The 18,895-nt window shown below is 40.5% G+C and overlaps 2 protein-coding genes across 2 annotated transcripts; one reads left to right on the plus strand and one right to left on the minus strand.

Moving 5' to 3' along the window:
• Positions 1-344: 344 nt before the first annotated feature.
• LOC113016071 (protein sel-1 homolog 3) lies at positions 345-14,400 on the minus strand. Its single transcript, XM_026158584.1, has 24 exons — positions 14,207-14,400; positions 13,488-14,013; positions 13,242-13,368; positions 12,632-12,753; positions 12,325-12,440; positions 12,008-12,057; positions 11,765-11,888; positions 9,497-9,635; positions 9,187-9,333; positions 8,884-9,089; positions 8,607-8,786; positions 5,590-5,712; positions 5,290-5,430; positions 5,110-5,172; positions 4,854-5,030; positions 4,637-4,764; positions 4,190-4,273; positions 3,997-4,078; positions 3,737-3,812; positions 3,528-3,649; positions 3,224-3,345; positions 1,274-1,388; positions 1,017-1,080; positions 345-816 (listed from the first exon to the last, which is right to left on the minus strand). Exons 1-24 carry the CDS (start codon positions 14,261-14,263, stop codon positions 599-601), a joined length of 3,309 nt encoding a protein of 1,102 aa, XP_026014369.1. The 5' UTR covers positions 14,264-14,400; the 3' UTR covers positions 345-598.
• Positions 14,401-14,451: 51 nt separating this feature from the next.
• On the plus strand, positions 14,452-16,912 carry psmb11b (proteasome 20S subunit beta 11b). Its single transcript, XM_026158585.1, has one exon. It carries the CDS (start codon positions 15,008-15,010, stop codon positions 16,178-16,180), a length of 1,173 nt encoding a protein of 390 aa, XP_026014370.1. The 5' UTR covers positions 14,452-15,007; the 3' UTR covers positions 16,181-16,912.
• Positions 16,913-18,895: the final 1,983 nt, after the last annotated feature.

The following is an 18,895-nucleotide window of genomic DNA, read 5'->3' on the forward strand; positions in this document are numbered from 1 at the left end:
TCCCATGCTAGGCGAGTGGCTCCAGCAGATCCCAGGAACAACATCGGAGATCTCTGTCCAGAAGAGCGCAGTCCTGGGAACAGCTAAGATACTGCGCAGGACCCTCAAGCTCCCAGGCCTCTGGTAGAGGACCCGAGCTTGAAGGATAAACCGCCCGCAGGGGCGTGCTGGGTGTTTATATATATATATATATATATATATATATATATATATATATATATATATATATATATATATATATATATATATATATATATATATATATATATATATATATATATATATATATAACTGTCACATTTATGTTTTTTATTATAAATAATAAAAACATCTCTAGATTCAGATTGTATGGTAAGCATTTTATTTTCCACAAATAAAACAAAAAAAATGATTACAGGAGAAAAATTATTAACTCAACCAAAGCAGCTTGCTCACAACCTGACCTTCTTTTCCTTCTCCCTTCCTGTCACAAGCCTCCAAAACACAAATGTGTCACACGAATAGTTCTGTAACTCATCTGCTAAATGTGTGCTCTTACAATATGTAGCGTCTGAGGCTTTTGCTGTGGCTATGGGATCACTCTTCTTGGTATCTTATGTCATAAAAGATGATAGAGGAGTGTGGTCCAGAAAGCACACAGGCACACGCCAGACGCAGTCACGGCCAAATCGCTGATCTGTCGCAACCACTGCTCCCCATTCATGGTAAGCCTTAGATTCCATGCCCCTCTGTAGGTTCTTCCCATGGTGCCATCTTGCTCCCTGTTCACGACGCCGCCATTCCTTGCCCTTAGTGCATTTGTAGGATTTCTGTTCCCTGTGTTAATTTACAAAAGAGGGAGGATGAATGGTTGTAAAGACACTTCCAGCAGCAAACATGACACTGACAGTATATAGATTATTTGCAAATTTGCAAATCATAAAAATGGGTAGTGTAAAGCAATGTATAATGAAACTGCACCATCTTGTGGCAACCACTGGCAATTAAGCGCAGTAGTGAACCACACAAATACTTACCAAGACTGCTCTGCAAAGGCACCACAACAGCAAAGATAAGGACAGAAAGAAGAGATGCATATGCCTACAAAGGATTACAAAGAAGCAGTTCACATTTCCATTCACAAAACAAAACGCCATACTCATGATGAAGATAAAATTAACATTTTTGCATTTTTCAAAAACTGAAGGATGTTAATATTCTGTAGTTTGTGAGTGCAGCGTGTGGTATGTTTCCCCTTACTACACACAGCATGAGTATATCGCCTTATGCTTACCAAGAGGAGCTGTGCACCATTCTGAGTCATTCTCCTCAAGGCTTTTCCCATCTGGAGTCCAAGCAGAGCTAAAGAACAGGGCGTCACTGCCTCTTCAGCCTCCATGTCTACACATCTTAGGAGATAAACATGAAAACTGTGTTACATGAGATAAAAAATATAATATAACACGCCCTCATACCTATTTAGAAATAGCAGTAGAAGCCCACATTGAACGAGCAGATTCAAACCACTGACAGATGAATAAAACTGTTATCATATAAAATCATGTTATTGGAAAATTTGTGTCCTGGCATTAATGCGGATGGCAGTTCGCTTGAAATATTCCACTCGTTTAAACATTTTGCAGACGTAGAGTTCTCATTAAAAGATAGACTGCAGCATCACTGTAACATCACCTACTGGGCTGTGGTCTTCTCTTTTGAAGTCTCACCATGAGCATTTTAGCTGTCACTATGTTGTTATTTTGTAAGCAGACATGACAAACAGGGGGTGGATCTGAGTGAGACACCAAGGACATTGCACGCTCATAGCAACTTGTCCATCACAATGTGTCTATATCCTAAAGCATACACTGTGTATTTTGTCTTGAATGGAAAAAGAGGTTACATAATAAACCTCATGTATTAAATAAGAGTTGAACTGAGATAATAAATTCTGCCGGAAAATGTCTCGGAGCTGGAGTGTGTATCCCTCTTTTTATGTACTGATGACCCTGACCTCCCTGTCAGTGTGCCCTGCCTCACTGCTTTGATCCAGACTCCTCAGTTTCCGATTCAAGTGAGGATCTGTTGGATGTGCTGGAACAAGCTCCCATCCCCTGAGCCCCCAGGTGCAAGACACCGCAGGATAACCCGGGGGTCTCATGTTCCTCTGAAAGATCAGAGCTGTTTTAGTTGTACCAGAGCGATGCACCAGTCGGTTATCACTCCTCGAACACTTAAAAATAGCAAAATAGCTGGCATGTCTCAGTTACACAATGTCCTTTGGCTGCAGAGTGTCACTTGCTAGACATGTCAAAAGCATGTCATCAACCAAAAGGGTCTAAAGTATATATTAACCCTAACTACAATCTTTTCCTAAACCTGAAAAGCATGTGAAAGTAAAAGGCAATGGAAACTGAATGAAACAGCAAGTGTGTAAGTGCAAATGGGCATAACCCCCAGGCTGATAAGCCCGCGACTAATGACGCTGCCATCTCTCGAACCTTTTTTAATGGACTTTGTAAACTGCTAAAATAGGATTATCTGTCTGTTAATGTGTGAAGGCACCAAAGCCAAATGACACCTTATGCATCATGGAGAGATGCAGGCAGTATTTAGCATTTTGACATTTGCATCTTCTTCCTGTGTTTGCGTGAGTTCTCTCCAGGTACTTCAGTCCAAAGGCATGCATGTTAGGTTAATCGGTGATTCTAATTGGCCGTCAGTGTAAATGTGAGTGTGAAGGGTTGTCTCTCTCTATTAGCCTTGTGACAGACTGATGACCTGTCCAGGGTGTACCCTGCAAGTTGCCCTTTGACAGCTGAGACAGTCTCCAGCCCCCCCTGCAACCCTGAACAGGATGAGTAAAAGAAAATGGATGGATGGATGGTTCTGACGCTGTGGCTGATAAGTGGGAACCACTGTTGTTAGCTAACTGCCTTTGTCAAAAACTTCAGCTCAAACTAAAGACAGATGAGCAAAGCCGGCACAACTCCACAAGAAAGGTGGATTTAGCAGTGCAGACAGACAGGAGTGGTAACTATCATTTTATCTCACACATGGCAAGAAAGTAATTTAAAAAATGTACCACTACAAAGCTTCCTGAGAATTTACATTAGGAATATTAAACCTTTGTAGTATTGTTCAAATGGCAGTATTTCAAAGTTTTACCAACGTACTAGAGATCCCATTAATGACCATCATTATTCACTGTGGTTGTGAAAGCTGATTAAATTTTAAAAAGCACCTTTTTAGGATCTTCTCCATCACCATATCCAGATCATCGTGATGCGAAACATTAACGAATCTGAGGATGCTCCGGGGAAGACTGTGGCCTTCTTGTGCCAAAACAACCAAGTTGTACATTCCCTGTGAGCCAATATGAAAAACAAAATCATAACAGCAATGATGGCTTATTCACCGAGAAAGTATCTAAATAATAACACAATACAATGCTGTTTGTTGCTTTTATTGCAGAGGGCCAGAGCCTGTGGAAGTTTAATTAAGTTTATCACAGGGTGATGAGATTATAGCTGAAGTAAATCTGTCACCTGAGGGCTGCCTGCTAGTGCTGCTCTGCTATACATTGATATGGCCTGCTCAGCCAAGGATAATGAGTCCTCTTGTGTGCCGGGGGAATGGTAGTAGTAGTAGTCTCCCATTTTCAGTAGAGCTATAAAAGAAGATAAATACTTTCTGTTCAGTGACCAGATTGACAGGGAAAATGGATTTAAAGCAAAATGAAATGAGAAAAACTCACCGAAAGGATGCGGGTCATAGTTTAATATAGAGTAGTTATGATATCTCCACTGACATTCATAACCGAGATTCAGCTCCTGCATTTCGGAGAACGAGTGCACAGTGACAATGATGATTTTAATAGAGGAATTATGTGCAATTTGTTCATCAGCTTCAATCAGAATTCCACACGTGATTGCAGGATAATGACGAAAAGCCCAGGCTGTGTTTTGTTTTAGGGTAGTCATAATGGGTTAAACCGGTGAAAGAGCATGCACTCACCTCGCACAGGTGTGCAACATTGCTTTGGGCCAAAACCAGACCAGTTTGAGCTGCCAAAAGGTACTTCACAAAGGCTTCCTGCCTGTTGGAAACACAATGAAACAAATGTGACGAAGCAAAGACAATAATAAAGAGCAGCGACAATGATTAAATGAGGGCATTTGAAAAGTAATTGAAATTAATGTTTCCCTACCAAGAGCCCTGGAGGTAGGCCTGAAGAGCCTCTCTGATCATAAATCCAAGGTGTCCATTTCGCTCACAGACCTTTTTCAGCAGACTGCATAGAGGTTAAAGGACACCTGATGTATTATGGGATATAATTAACTCCACCTAAACAGAGAATATTTTAATGTGATCTAAAAATAGTTCCAAATTGTTGAGGTCATTCTAAACACAAGCATCAACAGCTGTAGGAGGAGCCTCTTTAAATTCATAAGATACCAGAGGAACATTGGTAAGCAGAATCTCTCTGCGCCAGACAATAATGCGGTGACAGTGGCTCTTATTTTTAGATATGCAAATACTGGGTTCTGACCTTGAATTAGCCACTGTCATTGAAATTAGATGCCACTAAGCTGCAGGCTACAGTGCAACAGCCCATAACAAAGCTTTCTTCAACAAGCTAATGAAAGCCCCTTACATTACAGCTCTCTTCATATCCTGAGACACCCCTTCCAGGCTTCCCATCGAAAGGTACCGAGCAGCTTCCACTGATGCAGTGACATGACCAAACCGAGACGCGTTGAGAAACTGCTCAAAAGCAGCACTCTGCAGATCATTAAAAAAAAAAAAAACACAGTTTGGCTCGTTGATCATACCTGGATAAAAATCCATTTCTGAAGTTGTGGAAATCAAACCTCATTTCTCCAGGGTCTATCTGGGTCCATCCCACTGAGATGATAAATCCCCAGGTTGAACATCCCATCATCGCTCCCGTTTAAAGCAGCTTGTTCAAAGTATTTCGCTGCATTTTTGTGGTCCTTCAGTACAGTCCCATGATACCAGCCTAAACCATTCAAGGCGTTAATTGAGCCCTAAAGCAAGGAAACAGACGCCGGTATTCATAGCGAATTCACACACTGTAAACACACCAACTGACTTGTACACTCTCACCATTGCTGCTGCTTTTCTCAGCAGCCGAAAAGCTCGGGTGTAGTTTCTTTTCACTCCCTGGCCCTGAACGAATCAACATCAATCAGTGAATCGATAACTGTCAAAACACAGACGTCGCACACACATGCACACATCGTTCAATTCAATTGTAAAATAGCCATTTTTACTATCTTACACTACCTTCATCAGGAGGATGGAGTAGTCGTACATCGCAGAGGGATCCTTCATTTGCATAGCACTTCTCTCAATCCATTTCGCCGCACTCACTATGTCCTTTGAGACTCCATTTTGTCCCCAGTACAGCATTGTTCCCATGCGTTTCTAAAGTTAATGGAGTTTTTATTAGCCTATTCTGAACACTGACTGTGCTATTGACCACGAAGGAGAAATTAAAGTATGACTGAATTTGAACGGGTCACATGCACATATTTCAACAGTTCATCTTGTCAGAAGTCAAAAGATTTCGTGTAGCTCACATACCTGAGATTCGATGTCTCCTCTCTCTGCTTGGAATTTCAGATACTGGAAATCATCTTTTGTCTCATGTGTCAGTCTGTTTAAATCTTCTTCATTGTTTAAATAGATATGTTCAGTTGAGTGTTGCTTTAGAAAAGACAAACAGATGTGTTATGATAGTAAACAACTGGTGATACTAGCACTATGAGTAAAAACGCTACCGTCACTATATTTGACTACTACAGTTACAGCGGTTAATTTACCAGCCATCAGAAGACGGGTACACTGTGGTAATAAATGGATGGAAATGGACAGCAACAATACTCAGGTAAGTTGTTCTGGTTGAATGATACTTAATTGGTACTAAGGGGCTCAAAGTGTGCCAAGAAATCATCACACACCAATACAAGGCAGGATGGATAAGGTTCATGCTTTCATGTTTACACCAAATTCTCATCCTAACATCTAAATGTGGCAACAGAAATTGCTTCCAACCTCAAATTGTCCATTTTTGATGAGCCTTTGTGAACTGTTGCCTCAGTTTGCTGTTCTTAGCTGACAGGACTGGCAACCAGTGTTGTGCGTTCAGAGAAGGTCTTCTGCATACCTTGCACGTGTCTTACTTTTCCCTTCCAATCTGCTCGAAGCATTCTAGCCAGTCTTCCCTGTTCTCTGATATTAACGAGGTATTAACACCCAGATATGAAACATTTACCCCTTTTTGGAGCATGTAAACCCTAGACATGGTTGTGCGGTAAAATCCCAGTTGATCAGCAATTTCTGAAATACTCAGACCAAGCCATCTGCTACTAGCAACCATGTCACGTTCAACATCACTTAAATCAGCACTTTTCCCTATTTTACAGCAGATTGTTCTCATTCAGTAGGCTGTCTCAACCATGTCTAAATTCTTAAATGCATTCAGTTGTTGATTCTGACTGACTGATTACAGAATTGGCTGATTTATGTTACTGAGCAGTTTAACAGGTATACCTTAAAAACGGGCAAATCATGATTATGTGGAAAAATAATAGACTAGAAATGGCTTTTATACCAGTCTATTGACTGAACTGTAATTGTAAAGTTAATAATATATAAATAAAGAGTGAATTGGGGATTTAGGGAGCTACAAAAGTAAACAAAAGTTGTGGCGTTGAAAGAAAAAGCCACAGTATAATTGGAAAAAAAAAGTGTAATCTTGTCATCTTGATCATCTTATTTTCATAATCACTGGAAGATAAAATTGTAATTTGAATTAAAATTAAAGACGCTGTGTTTGTGAGTTCGAGTTTAATGGCCTTTTAGAGCTTTTTCAGTAGAATGCTGCAGCTTGAACAATGAGAGCCGAGACAGAGAACCCAGATTGTGCAACACTTTTTTTTATAGCCACTTTAAATAATCTCAAGATACAGTCAAAGGTTAAAAACAAAAGAAACTAGCAACTAGCTTTTTCCTTTTTTTGTTTTCAAGTTAACAAATCAAAGTCTGCCCAAGCCTGACTGACAGGCAACATAAGCTAACAACCCAGCACAGTCACAACACTGAGATTTAAATAGTGCTGAATCCTGATTGGTGCACAGAAGTGCATGACATCATTGTTTTGTCTTTAAGCTGAGCCCACACCACCGAGAAGAGACAAAACAACACGAAAAGAAAGAGAAAATAGAAAATAGGTTTTCGTTGCTTTTATCAAGATTGGATTCAGGGGGTTGTTGTCAGCTCTTAAAAAGCTCGGTCAATATGCCACGGAAAAATGATCACTACTAGGCTTGCTACAGTTGTTTTCTAGGTGCACTGCCTTGTTGAAGCTGGAATAGACAGTAAGGTCTCTCTGCTGTTTTCATGTACCTCTGTTCATTAGAAGCATGCTTATTTAAATACTCGAAGAATCAACAGGAAATCAGTCGGATGTAGCCTTTTCTCATAGTGCGCTCCTCATCTTTCAAGTGCAGTTCCTCCATTCATCAACACAGCTAAATCATTCACAAATGGCTGGACTAACAGACACATTATTATCATATTCTGAAGGCAGAATGTCATTTCCACAGCATGCGTGCATGTTTGTATGAATACATTTGTGTCTGAATGGCTCTTTTCATACTGCGCTTTGTGTGTTTTTAAGCTAAGCTCGCTGTAGTTGCATATTCAATACACGGATATGAGAGAGGTATCAATCTTTTCATCTTATTCTTTAAAAAAAACTTTAAAGGAAATAAATACGCAGATCTAGCTTTTTGAATATACTTTAACAAACTGTATGTTATAGCATATCTTATATGAGCCCATGTAACAAATTCCCTCACCCCATATATAAGCCCCTCACCCCAACCTCCCTCCCCTCAACCCAACTGGTCGTGGCAGATGGCCGCTCCTAGTTTCTTAATGTTAAAAGGGAGTTTTTCCTTCCCACTGTCACCAAAGCGCTTGCTCATAGAGGGTCATATGATTGTTGGTGTTTCCTTTGTAGGGTCTTTACCTTACAACAGAAAGCACCTTAAGGCTGCTGTTAAATAAATACAATTGAAATGAAAGATGTAATTATATTTTTGTTTCGGTAATACTGTTGTATAATGAAGAGGCAAAGGTAAGCAGATAAGCAGCAGACAACAGAGATAACCACTTGATACGGATTAAGTAACACTATGTTAAGGAGGAGCAGGGATGAGGCGGAGGGTTGCAAAGTGGCTTACAGATCAGTATCAGCAACAGACAAGCTAGAGCAGCATAAAACTGAAATATACTTTAATTATCCCAGGCTTGATTAATCATTTACTGGAATAAAATATTTATAGTACAGCCTACAAGAGATCTGGCTATCTAATGTTCAGATGATTATCAGCTGAGTGATTCTCTGACGTGTGCTGGCATTAAAATCAGCTGCTATCAGCTAATCTGTTTGAACTGTTGGCTCAGCTTGACTTCATGCCCTGCATGAACTAACGCCACTCTCAACTTACACGAACTCCTCTATTATCAAGGCTATTATTAGTTATTCAAATAAAAACACAAATTCAGAAGTGATCTTAATGATCTAAACATACCTTGTTTTCATATATCCTGGAACTGTCGATACAGGTCTGCGTTCCAATGTTGGAATAGTAGCTATAAGCCATTTCCAAGTCTTTAGGAAACCCATCAATTCCCATCAAGTGTTTGTACCCTGCATGCATCAGGGCAAAACGGTCATCACCTAAGGCACCAATCAAACTATAGACGTGACCCTGAAAAATGCAAGGGGGTTAGTATTACCTGTTACATGCAAATTGCTTTACGTGCGATAAAATAGTAATTAAGATACAACGAAGGCACTGACTGTACCTGCTCATAATTGACTGAATGTCCCAGGCCGGAGAGATGGATGGTGGCCAATAAGAGAGATGCTCTGTGATTTCCTAAGCAGGAGGATTCTTGTAACGCAGCCATTGATTGGGATGTGATTTTCATTTGTGCTTTATCCACAGAGAACATTGTTCCGACTGTCTCCTCAAACAAAACGCTCCCGAGATCCTTCAAGTTTAAAGACCCTTCAGAAACAGATAGGTGTTTATTAAATAATGTATCCTCTATAAATCAGATATTTTATGGTGATTGAGGTTATAACCAGATAAAAAAAATATCTACCTGTTCTGATTTCCACCTCCTTTCTTAGCAAGAGCTGAAAGAGAGTGCTGTACTTTATCTGTGTTTCAAACGTCCGTGTTTGTGTGCATGTTTTCTCTTTTGATGCAAACTGACCCAACAGCCTTAAGAAGTCGGGGGTACAGACATCTGAAATGAAACAAAAAAAGGAACCTGTTCACAGCGTTCTTTCCATACTCAATGGGTGCACTTTCAGTGTATTGACACACTTGATATTAGGTCTCTTAAAGGTCGCTCCACCCAGAATGGTGCAACATGGCTTTTATAGGAAATATAAAAAAATTTTTTTTACCTCTACTTACTGGCGACAGGAGGTAATTCTCATTCACTTCTTGCATAAAAGCTTTTGTAAATGCTCTTATTTCCTGACACTCTTGGTGAATCCTCTGCAATTCATTTAATGTTGGCATGGAGGGAAGTTGGTTTTTGATCTGTGATATGAATAAATCTGTATTTGAAATTAGCATTAACAGGCATAAAACAGAGGAAATAGGAAGTATTAAGCCTAGTTAATGGTCATCATGACATCACCGCAGCCTCATGAGTATTTATACCGTCATATGAGGTGTGCCAGACTCACTGCAGTCTTCTCCTGAATGGTAAATGTCATCACCTTGAAAAAATGTATGCGTCACCACTTGTACAAGAATGGAAAAAGTCGCAATCAAAAGCTAACGTTTTTTTTCTCAGTTGTTGCAATAATGTGTCATCTCTTCAAGCTATTGCAGCATCTTCATCTCTGTAATCTAAGAATATCTGATCTGTACTGATTTATAATTGAAATAGTGATAAAGTGATGTTGTATCAGTGGGCAAAAGATTAAGCAAACAATGTCCCTCGTGTTTAGTTCTATTTTGGTTTGGGTTTAAGATATTTAGGATACAATTGTCTTTAAAATGTAACTACTGTGCTCTTTTCCAGTTTTGTTTCTTTATTCTTATCTTTCCTTGATTCACAGCCTAAAATCGTAGCAATATTTTACTGGCCCTTGGTGCATCCTCTTGGTTTACCCACTATCTAATACAAGCCGTTATAGTTCCTCTCCCTTTATACACATTTTAGTCTAGATTCATATGATTGGAGGCTTGACCAGCAAGTGTGTGGGGTTTCTGTGCTCACAGTGAGAACTGTGCTTGAGATGACCCTATTACAGATATCAGATGACAATGACATCATAAAGATTCACAAGCAGGAAAAAACTGTCTGAAAATGAATGTTCAGAGGGATTTGGCCTCCCTGAAGACTTGACCTTTGGCTTGTAGGGATTATTTTCACAAAAACCATCATTGTTTAAAAGTTCCATCATTGCTAATAGTATGGTGGTCAGACGTTTACACTCATCATGGGCATGAATGTCATGGTAATGTGGGGCTTTTAGTGATGAATACTGTTGTTTTTCAAGGCTGGAATGATTGAACAATATATCTGTAATGGTTGTAAAAAAATCACACATATACAAAACACTCATTTAGATCTTTTAAAAGGTGGTTCAGGAGGTTCTATCTCTTATTCTTGTTTAGAATATTTACTAAAACTAGTAGTTTATCCTTACATGCATAAAATGATTTATTTGGCAGCACTTGCTGGATTACCAAAGCTCAGAACTTATTTAGCATCATGCTGCTGGTTACTGATACACTGCAAAAAGTGGATGGAATAACGAAGAAGGAGAACTACCTCAAAAAAAATTACGTTTAGCTCAAACAGCTAGACAGTTGAAACTTGTATAAAATTGGATATTCCAATAATGATCCCGAACACACATCAGAACTGGTTTTGGAATGGATATGCTTCTGCAATGGTTTTCCCAAAGCCCCGACCTCAACCTGATAGAAAATTTGTGGGCTACACCTACAAGCCTGATCTGTGCCAGTAAAACCAACCAATTTGTAAGAACTCTCCCAACTCTGCCAAGAGGAGCAGGCAAATATCCAGCCGGAATTCTGCCCATTTGAATTAGAATGAAGTTTCTTGATGGCTACCAAAAGTCCAGTGGAGGTGCAAATTTCTGAAGAACCATACACCCATCCATTTGCTTTGACTTATCCAGGGATGAATAAATGAACGATTAAAGGACATTTAGCAAATAATTAATCAAATATTAGTCGGGGTGTATGCATATATTTCAACTGGTATGTATAATTTTGATCCTGTGTGGATTAGAAAAACTCCAAAATGCATCCAAACTTGTGTACCCAATTTTTGAAACTTTTTAAAAGATGACTGCAGTACAATCAATCCAATCCAGAAAAGAACAGTTCAAAAAATAATTTTAAAAAATTATCATGACCTGCATGATGGGTGTGTGTAAAATTCTTACCAAAACTGCATATATATGGCAGATAATAAGGAAAAACCTACAATGTCCACTAATGCATATGATTTTATCACTGCCTCATTTCATTACCTGTGTACTCTTACACGTGGTCAGGCTGTTTGCTGACATAATTTGGCATGAAACATTAATACTTTATGACCTTGAGATCATAATACACTGTTTTAGAGTGAGGCTGTGCTAGAAAGCAAAGCAAATGAATACATTTTACCTCTTTACACTTACCTGTTTGGTTCCAAAACGGTAGTATCTGATAGGCCCAAAATACCCACGGATGCCTTGTAAGTAACTGCCTCCTCCAATCACAAAGTATCCATCTGTGTCATCGTAATGAATGCTGTCCTGAAATCTATGACATTTAATACCACTCAAACCAGCAATCACAATCACTGAGCAAACAATATTTATTTTCCAGAAACTTGGCAACAGTGTGTTTTGCTTATTTTATACCAAAAATCATAATCGTACTTGTATAAATGTTTCTGAGTTTGACCATCCCATGTGGTTTCCAGCAGCACCTAAAAGTCAAACATAACAATACATGAGTCCTGAAAAACCTGCTCAGCTTTAAACAACTCCAAATTGCAGTACACACTGCAATCGCCTGGAGTTTCCCAGCTGGAAATAAACCATCTTTCAAGATCTTACAGCTGTTCCAAAGGGAAACAAAAGCTAGAAGTCCAAAGAAAACCCAGCAGAAAAAGAATGACTATAAGATGTTGCCAGAGCATTATTTTGATTTTTATTCCTCACCCCACCACCAGAGTCATTCTTTGGCGTTTTACCTCTGAGTCCTGTATGTAATAGTCTAATCTAATCCATTTCAAGAGAGGCAACATTGCTTGGACTTGAAATGCTTCATCTTCTCCAGTTATCTTTCGTGCCTGAATTATGATGTTCCCTGTACGGCACATATGACAGTCGTGAATTTCACCACAGGAGATCCAAAGCTCCTTATTAATACATATTTTTTGTGCTAGCAATATTAATAAATCACATCTGCGCAAAAACCACAAATCTTCACTCACAATCATGTTGTGACACCTCTTTGTAATCCCCTATCAGGGGTACACATGAGCTGGCATGACCCACCTGTGTTCGTAAGCTGCATCAGAACTGTGTCATATAAATTTTTTCTATTGACATGATGGATGATCCCACAGAGCTTCTTCTGACACCATTTCAGTAGGTATATCCACACAGATAAGGTGACGCTGGAAGCCAAGCAATGAAACATGATTTGACAAATCATTTCTTCATCCACTCAAGCATGAGGTTGAATTTAAAACGCGGCGCTGTCTGTTAAAAATGCCTGACCTCGCTGTCTTTCATTGACCGTAAGTAAAAAGCTTATATGCTCTGGTGAAGCGGCTTGGTGAAGCTTGTAAAGTCATTTAAAAAGACACTGAAGTAAAACTAAAAGTAGAGTGTGTTCTAACTGATGCCTGCACTGAAAAGGAAATGATCAGTGACTTGTGACCTGTCATTCTGCTGATATAAACACAAAGCAGAGCTATTATGTACTTTATATTTGAGGAAAATGGGCCGGAGAGTACCTTTGAAACATATAATATCAAACACTCTGTTTTACTTAATCCTTTGATTCAACATTTGGAAACTCAGCTGGAGATTTTTCATGCTGTGTGGCTGAACTTCATACTAAATAAGTTCCAGCTAAAATGAGGTAAATTAGAAGTCCAACCTGGGCTGTGTCACAGCGTGACGCCGGGTTCTCTCTAGAGCTCTGTCAATAAAAGGCTGGAACCTGCGGATCACTCCAAAGCGCTCACCAGTACTTGCCAGAGGGAACTTTAGCATATCGATTATGTCTGGGATCAAACAGAACAGCGAAAGGCTCCATTTGCAAACACTTGCATGTGTTCTTTAAAAGCTTTGGAGATAAAGATGAGACATGCAGAGGAAATGACAATGTGATTAAGGGTCAAACCTGATTCATGTGGACACTGATGGATTCTGTGGCTGGTCATCTGCCACATTAGTTGAGCCGACCATGACGGGCAACCAGTGGGAGGTTTACTTGGCCGCTCAGAGGGTGGAATTATCTGCAGCGCTTTATAAATCCTCAACATGGAGCTGTGGTATGTGCTGAGTTCACTGCCATTTTTAAAGCTGCCCAGCCAACCACGGACTGTCACATTCTGTGTGTCCAAAATGTTCCTGTTGAAAAAGTCGCGTTGATATGAAATGGACGGAGGCAGTCTAAGCAGCACCTGGTGGATCCTGTAGTCACGGAGTCTGCTGCTTTTCCATTTTCTCCTGAAGACCACTAAATCTGTCTTCTGCAATGTGGACACCACCACCTCAACTGCAAGCTGACATTGCCCAGAGCACTGATACCGCACGCGGACCACCGAGCCATCTACCACTTTGTCAGGGACGGCGTCAAACCCTATAAAATTGTCAGGCGGGGTCTCACTGCTGTGGGCTGAAATGACTTGTGAAGCACACTGTCCCTGGGTGAAGAGAAGGAAAAGAAATACACTTAAATGAACATAAAGGGAAAACAGACTTGCATGAAGTTTCATTCTCTCAACCAAATTTGAAAAATTTATCACCAGTTAGTTACTAACTGCTTGTAGTAGTGTATATCGAAAAACGAGAGCAGTCTCCTGTGAGCAGAATAAGTGAGTGAATAAAATTGCTTACCATTAGAGCAGAAGCAGTGAAAATCTGTCCAAAAATGATGACATGAAACACATTCATCTTTTGTTGTTGTTTAAAACTGAATAAAAACCACAAGCAAATTTGACATTCAGAGTGGTAAGTAACATTGGCTCTCACTGTTTGACACTTCCAGAAAACATTTCCAAACAGCCGTGCAATGGGTGTACCATTGCAATGCAGCATTACCTGAAATTCTGGTGTTTCAAGTTCAGTGATTAGCATGCTTTTAAAGGGCTAGCGCCCACGAGGGCTCGGCTATATTTACTCTTGATGTGTAATAAAAGTGTTGTTTGATTCACTTTATTAGTGATTGTATTTGGGACCTTTCCATAAGAGTGAAGCATCAGAGCTGACTTAATCTGATGTACGTGAGCCAAGACTTTGTCATCACCCTGCGTCCTCTGTGGCCAACGCGCTTACGCAAGACTTTGAAGAAATATGATCTGAAAAACAACCTGATATGGCAGCCAAAATTAATTACCCATGGGCCACTGACTGTTTATGTTTCAAAGTCAAGGGCATGACATGTGCTAATGTTGCTGATGGGTTGCTTTAGGTAGCCACACATACACGAACATGGTCTATATAAAAGGTGGCTGCTGTTTTCACACACATATGTTCTTGATGGCATACCTATGTGTACAAGAGAATAGCTTTTGAAGGCAATTTTATTGGATGTTATTGAAGAGTTGATTTTTTCAAGCAAGCAGAAAATGCTGTAAAAATATGCTTTTGTAGCTTTTTTCTTTTTTTGGTGTACAAAATCATAGGTCATCACTTTTAATGGCTTTACAGGACATATGCAATTTTCAGTCTGTCTTTGAGGACCGTCTAACTACAGAGTATCCTGCAGTGCCACATGGAAAAAAGATTGCTTCCAACTATGTGAGTGGTTTGCCCTTTAGCAATAACAAAAGTTTGTTTCACTTTTATATTCCAGTGGCAGAGTACTTAGATGAAAGTCCGATACAGTTTGGGCAAATCAGCACAGTCCAGAACTGCAGCGCCGTCTCATCTGAAGACCCCTTCTTAACATCCTCCTCCTTGCCAACATGCCTTCCGTTTGCCTCTTCACAGTCTGTGCCTCTGCCCTTTCCCATGGCTCATGGCACCACCACCTTGGCGTTCATGTTCCAGGGTGGCGTGATGGCTGCAGCAGACACTCGTTCCAGTTGCTCAGGCCTCGTCGCGTGCCCAGCCTCGCAGAAGATCCTGCCCATTCACAGTCACTTGGTGGGCCTGACCTCAGGCACTTCAGCCGACTGTGCGCTTTGGAAACGTATTTTGGCTCGCGAGCTGCGGCTTTACCAACTTCGCCACGGTCGACGGTTGTCCACGAGTGGAGCTGCCAAATTGCTTTCGCACATGCTTCACCCTTTCAAAGGAACTGAGCTGTGTGTGGCTGCCACGTTGTGTGGGTGGGATGGAGGAGAGGTGGACGATGGATGTGATTACCATGGAGGCACAGAGACTGGTCCTGGTAGTCGAGGAGAAACAACAAAGAATCAAATGACTGAGCAGAAAAACTTTGTAGATAGCACCAATGCAAAGGTTTCTCTGGCAAAGGATGAACGCTTTTCTTTCTCTCAGCAGTGCTCCATCAGAAAGAAAATGAATTTATCTGGACCAAGGCTTTTTTATGTATGCAGTGATGGTACTCGCCTACGGGGAATGCTTTTCTCTGTGGGCTCAGGATCCCCTTATGCCTACTCAATTTTGGACCAAGGTGTTCACTGGGGGCTGACAGTAGATGAGGCCAAGTCAATAGCTAGAGAAGCTGTGTACAGAGCTACGTATAGGGATGCATATTCTGGAAACTGTGTGGACATGTATCACATCACGTCAAAAGGCTGGACACGCAGAAACCGGGAGGATTTGAAAGAGGAATATTACCGAGAAAAGGAAAGGCGAAAGCATGAGAAAACAGAGAGGCGGGATGTGGCTTTTTCTGACTAAAGACATGAAACAAACAAAAATGGCTTGGGAAGCGAAAGGCAAACATTGGGGAGTATTTTGGAGAGACGTGATATTATGGCATCTTTGCAGCAGTTACTAAATTAATGAACAGGACAGGCAGTTGCATCCTCCAGGCTATTTCTCAAATGATTTGGGCATGCATATCGTTCCCTCTAATAAACAGCTGATGTTTTGTTTGTGCTGATGATAAAAATGTATTCTAAGAGCACCCTGCTTGCTGGCATTTTGATTTAGATGTTAAAGCATTATGAATCATTTCAAGAATGTGAGATAATTACTACCTACTCCAGCATGCGGGTAAATCGCATAAACACAGAGTAACAGAAAATGAATAGTCTAAAAATCTAAATGGCTGGAGGCTGAAGGTCATAATGTATTACTGTGTGTAAGGGAACACGTTTAGCCGCAGCAATAAACGGTAAAGGGGCTGTAAACTGATTTGTGCCTGCTGTCAGAAGACTTCTGAAGTTCCTCTGACACTTCAATAAATTAATGAATAAAAGGAATTTTGCTGCCTGCTCATTTTGTTTGAGCGCTGTGGTCATAAATAAAGCATAACTGTAATTACTCAACTGACAATGACTCTATATTGCCAAGTATATTAGGGTAAAAGGTACAGAGCTGTCCATCTTCATCCTCAGTGTTCAGCTATGTTCTCTAACTTTAGTGAAGTCCATGATGGGGGACAGTTTGCAGTGTAACATCAGTGTTGTGGCACACTGATTATACTACATGTCAAAATGTTGTAATGAAGTGTATGATGTCCTGTTTCCATATATTAAGTATTGCAATATATCGTATATGAATGCATTTTTTTAATGACTAACATATGCATATGTGTGCAGCGAGCATGTCTTATGTGTTATTAACGGCATAAAATAAATTACAGCCTGGGATGCGTGACTGCAGCATCAGTGGGGATGCGCACTAGTACTACTGTATGATTGACTGCAGCTGTGTGAGTAAGAGGGGAAAGCCTCCCATTCTCCCCGACCTCATGCATAATTCCCATCTTTGGAAGTTCATTAATGGCAGAATTATTGAGCGAGTGAAAACAAACAAACAAAAAAGGAGAAAGAAAGCATTTGGTGGTCTAGATTTGAAGTCTTGCAGGGACCGACTCTTGGGAAAGTGAGTCGGCGTTATTTTTATAGCACCTTTAAAGAGCATATGTCACAGAGCGCTTCACAATAAGAAACGGTTAAAAAGCAAAATATGAGGCAGCCAGACATTAAATGCACACAGGCAGATAAAAACACAAGGCGAAACAAGGCCGAACCTAAATCTAAGCAAATTGCTTTCAGTTGCTTTCTAAAGGTGCCTGCAGATCTAACGTTTAAGAGATATAGCCTCAAAAGCACAGTCTCCTGTCATAGTCCGAGAGCAGGCAGGACTCAAATGCAGATTCAGAAGGCAGTTCGGAGAGTTTATTAACAGTGATGTGAAAAAGCTATTTGCAGTGCCTTTCAAAAAAGGGAAACATCCACAGTCTCTATGTACAGTATCCAAGTCGATGGTCCGATAGGTTCCACTCAGTCTTTAGATTCGATAATGAAACAGACTTCTCTCTCCGACTCACACACACAAATCCTCCTCGAGGAAAACAGGGAAGACTGCTGGACAGAAGAGAGATGGTGAGAGGTGCACACATGGAAACAGGTGAGCAGACTTACGTAATGAAGGTAAGCATCTGCCGCGACTCAAACACCAGATGAGGAGCAGGTGAGTTAATTACCACAGGTGTGCCGGAGGGCGGGGACCAAGAGGATCCTGCCCCTGCAAGGGCGTGCACGCACGCACACACACACACCCACACCCACAAACAGACAGACAGAGGAGAGAGAGAGTCATGGTGGAGAGCGAGGAAAACTGGCAGGAGTACCACGAGGACTGAAGGACTATGACAGTCTCCTTTCTTGTTGAGACTGGAGCGAGAAAACAACCATCAAACCCTAATCGGAGAACCTCTCCCAGCAAACATTCTGACATTCAATGACTATTGTTTGCATGTCTATTCAAGCCATTCATGTCACATTATGATTGAAAACAGCTACATAATGAAAGGTGTACAGATAATTAACCTGGCTTTCTGCCTCAAGTTCCTTCAGCAATGTTGACTTTCTATGTCTTTTGATAGACATAAAGATAATTAGACCAAGCACTAGACAACAAATGCATTAAAAATATAAAAGATTTGTTAATTTGTATTTTAGGGCTCAATGATTATAGCAAAAATCACAATCTGGATATTACATCAAACATTCATTAACTTAAGCACGCAATATGCATTTAGTGGCGTTTTTAAAAAAGTGTCTTTTTACATGAGATTTCCATTATTCAAATGAAAAGCTAATAAATTAATGAAAAAAGAGATGTCTGCCAGTCCACACGATCGGGTCCATTAGACATCTGCAAGTGCAGTCTGTGGTAAAAGAAGCTCATGCCTCAGTGGACTCATGCACCTCAGGAAACCTGCAGTGAAGCCTGGGGGCGAAAATGCTGGAGAGCTGAAGCCGATGACCAACCAACACCTCCTCCTCCTCTTCTCATGCTGAAAGCAGAACAAGGATAAACCCTCAGTGATCCCAGGTGATAAGGAGTCAAAGGCAGCTGCAGGCAATCACTAATGATCCCTCTACAGGATCACTTACAGCAACCTGCTTCTTCTAGATAAATATTTTCAACCACAAACCT

Source organism: Astatotilapia calliptera, chromosome 23 (genome assembly GCF_900246225.1).
Source record: "Astatotilapia calliptera chromosome 23, fAstCal1.2, whole genome shotgun sequence".
NCBI classification, from domain to species: domain Eukaryota; kingdom Metazoa; phylum Chordata; class Actinopteri; order Cichliformes; family Cichlidae; genus Astatotilapia; species Astatotilapia calliptera.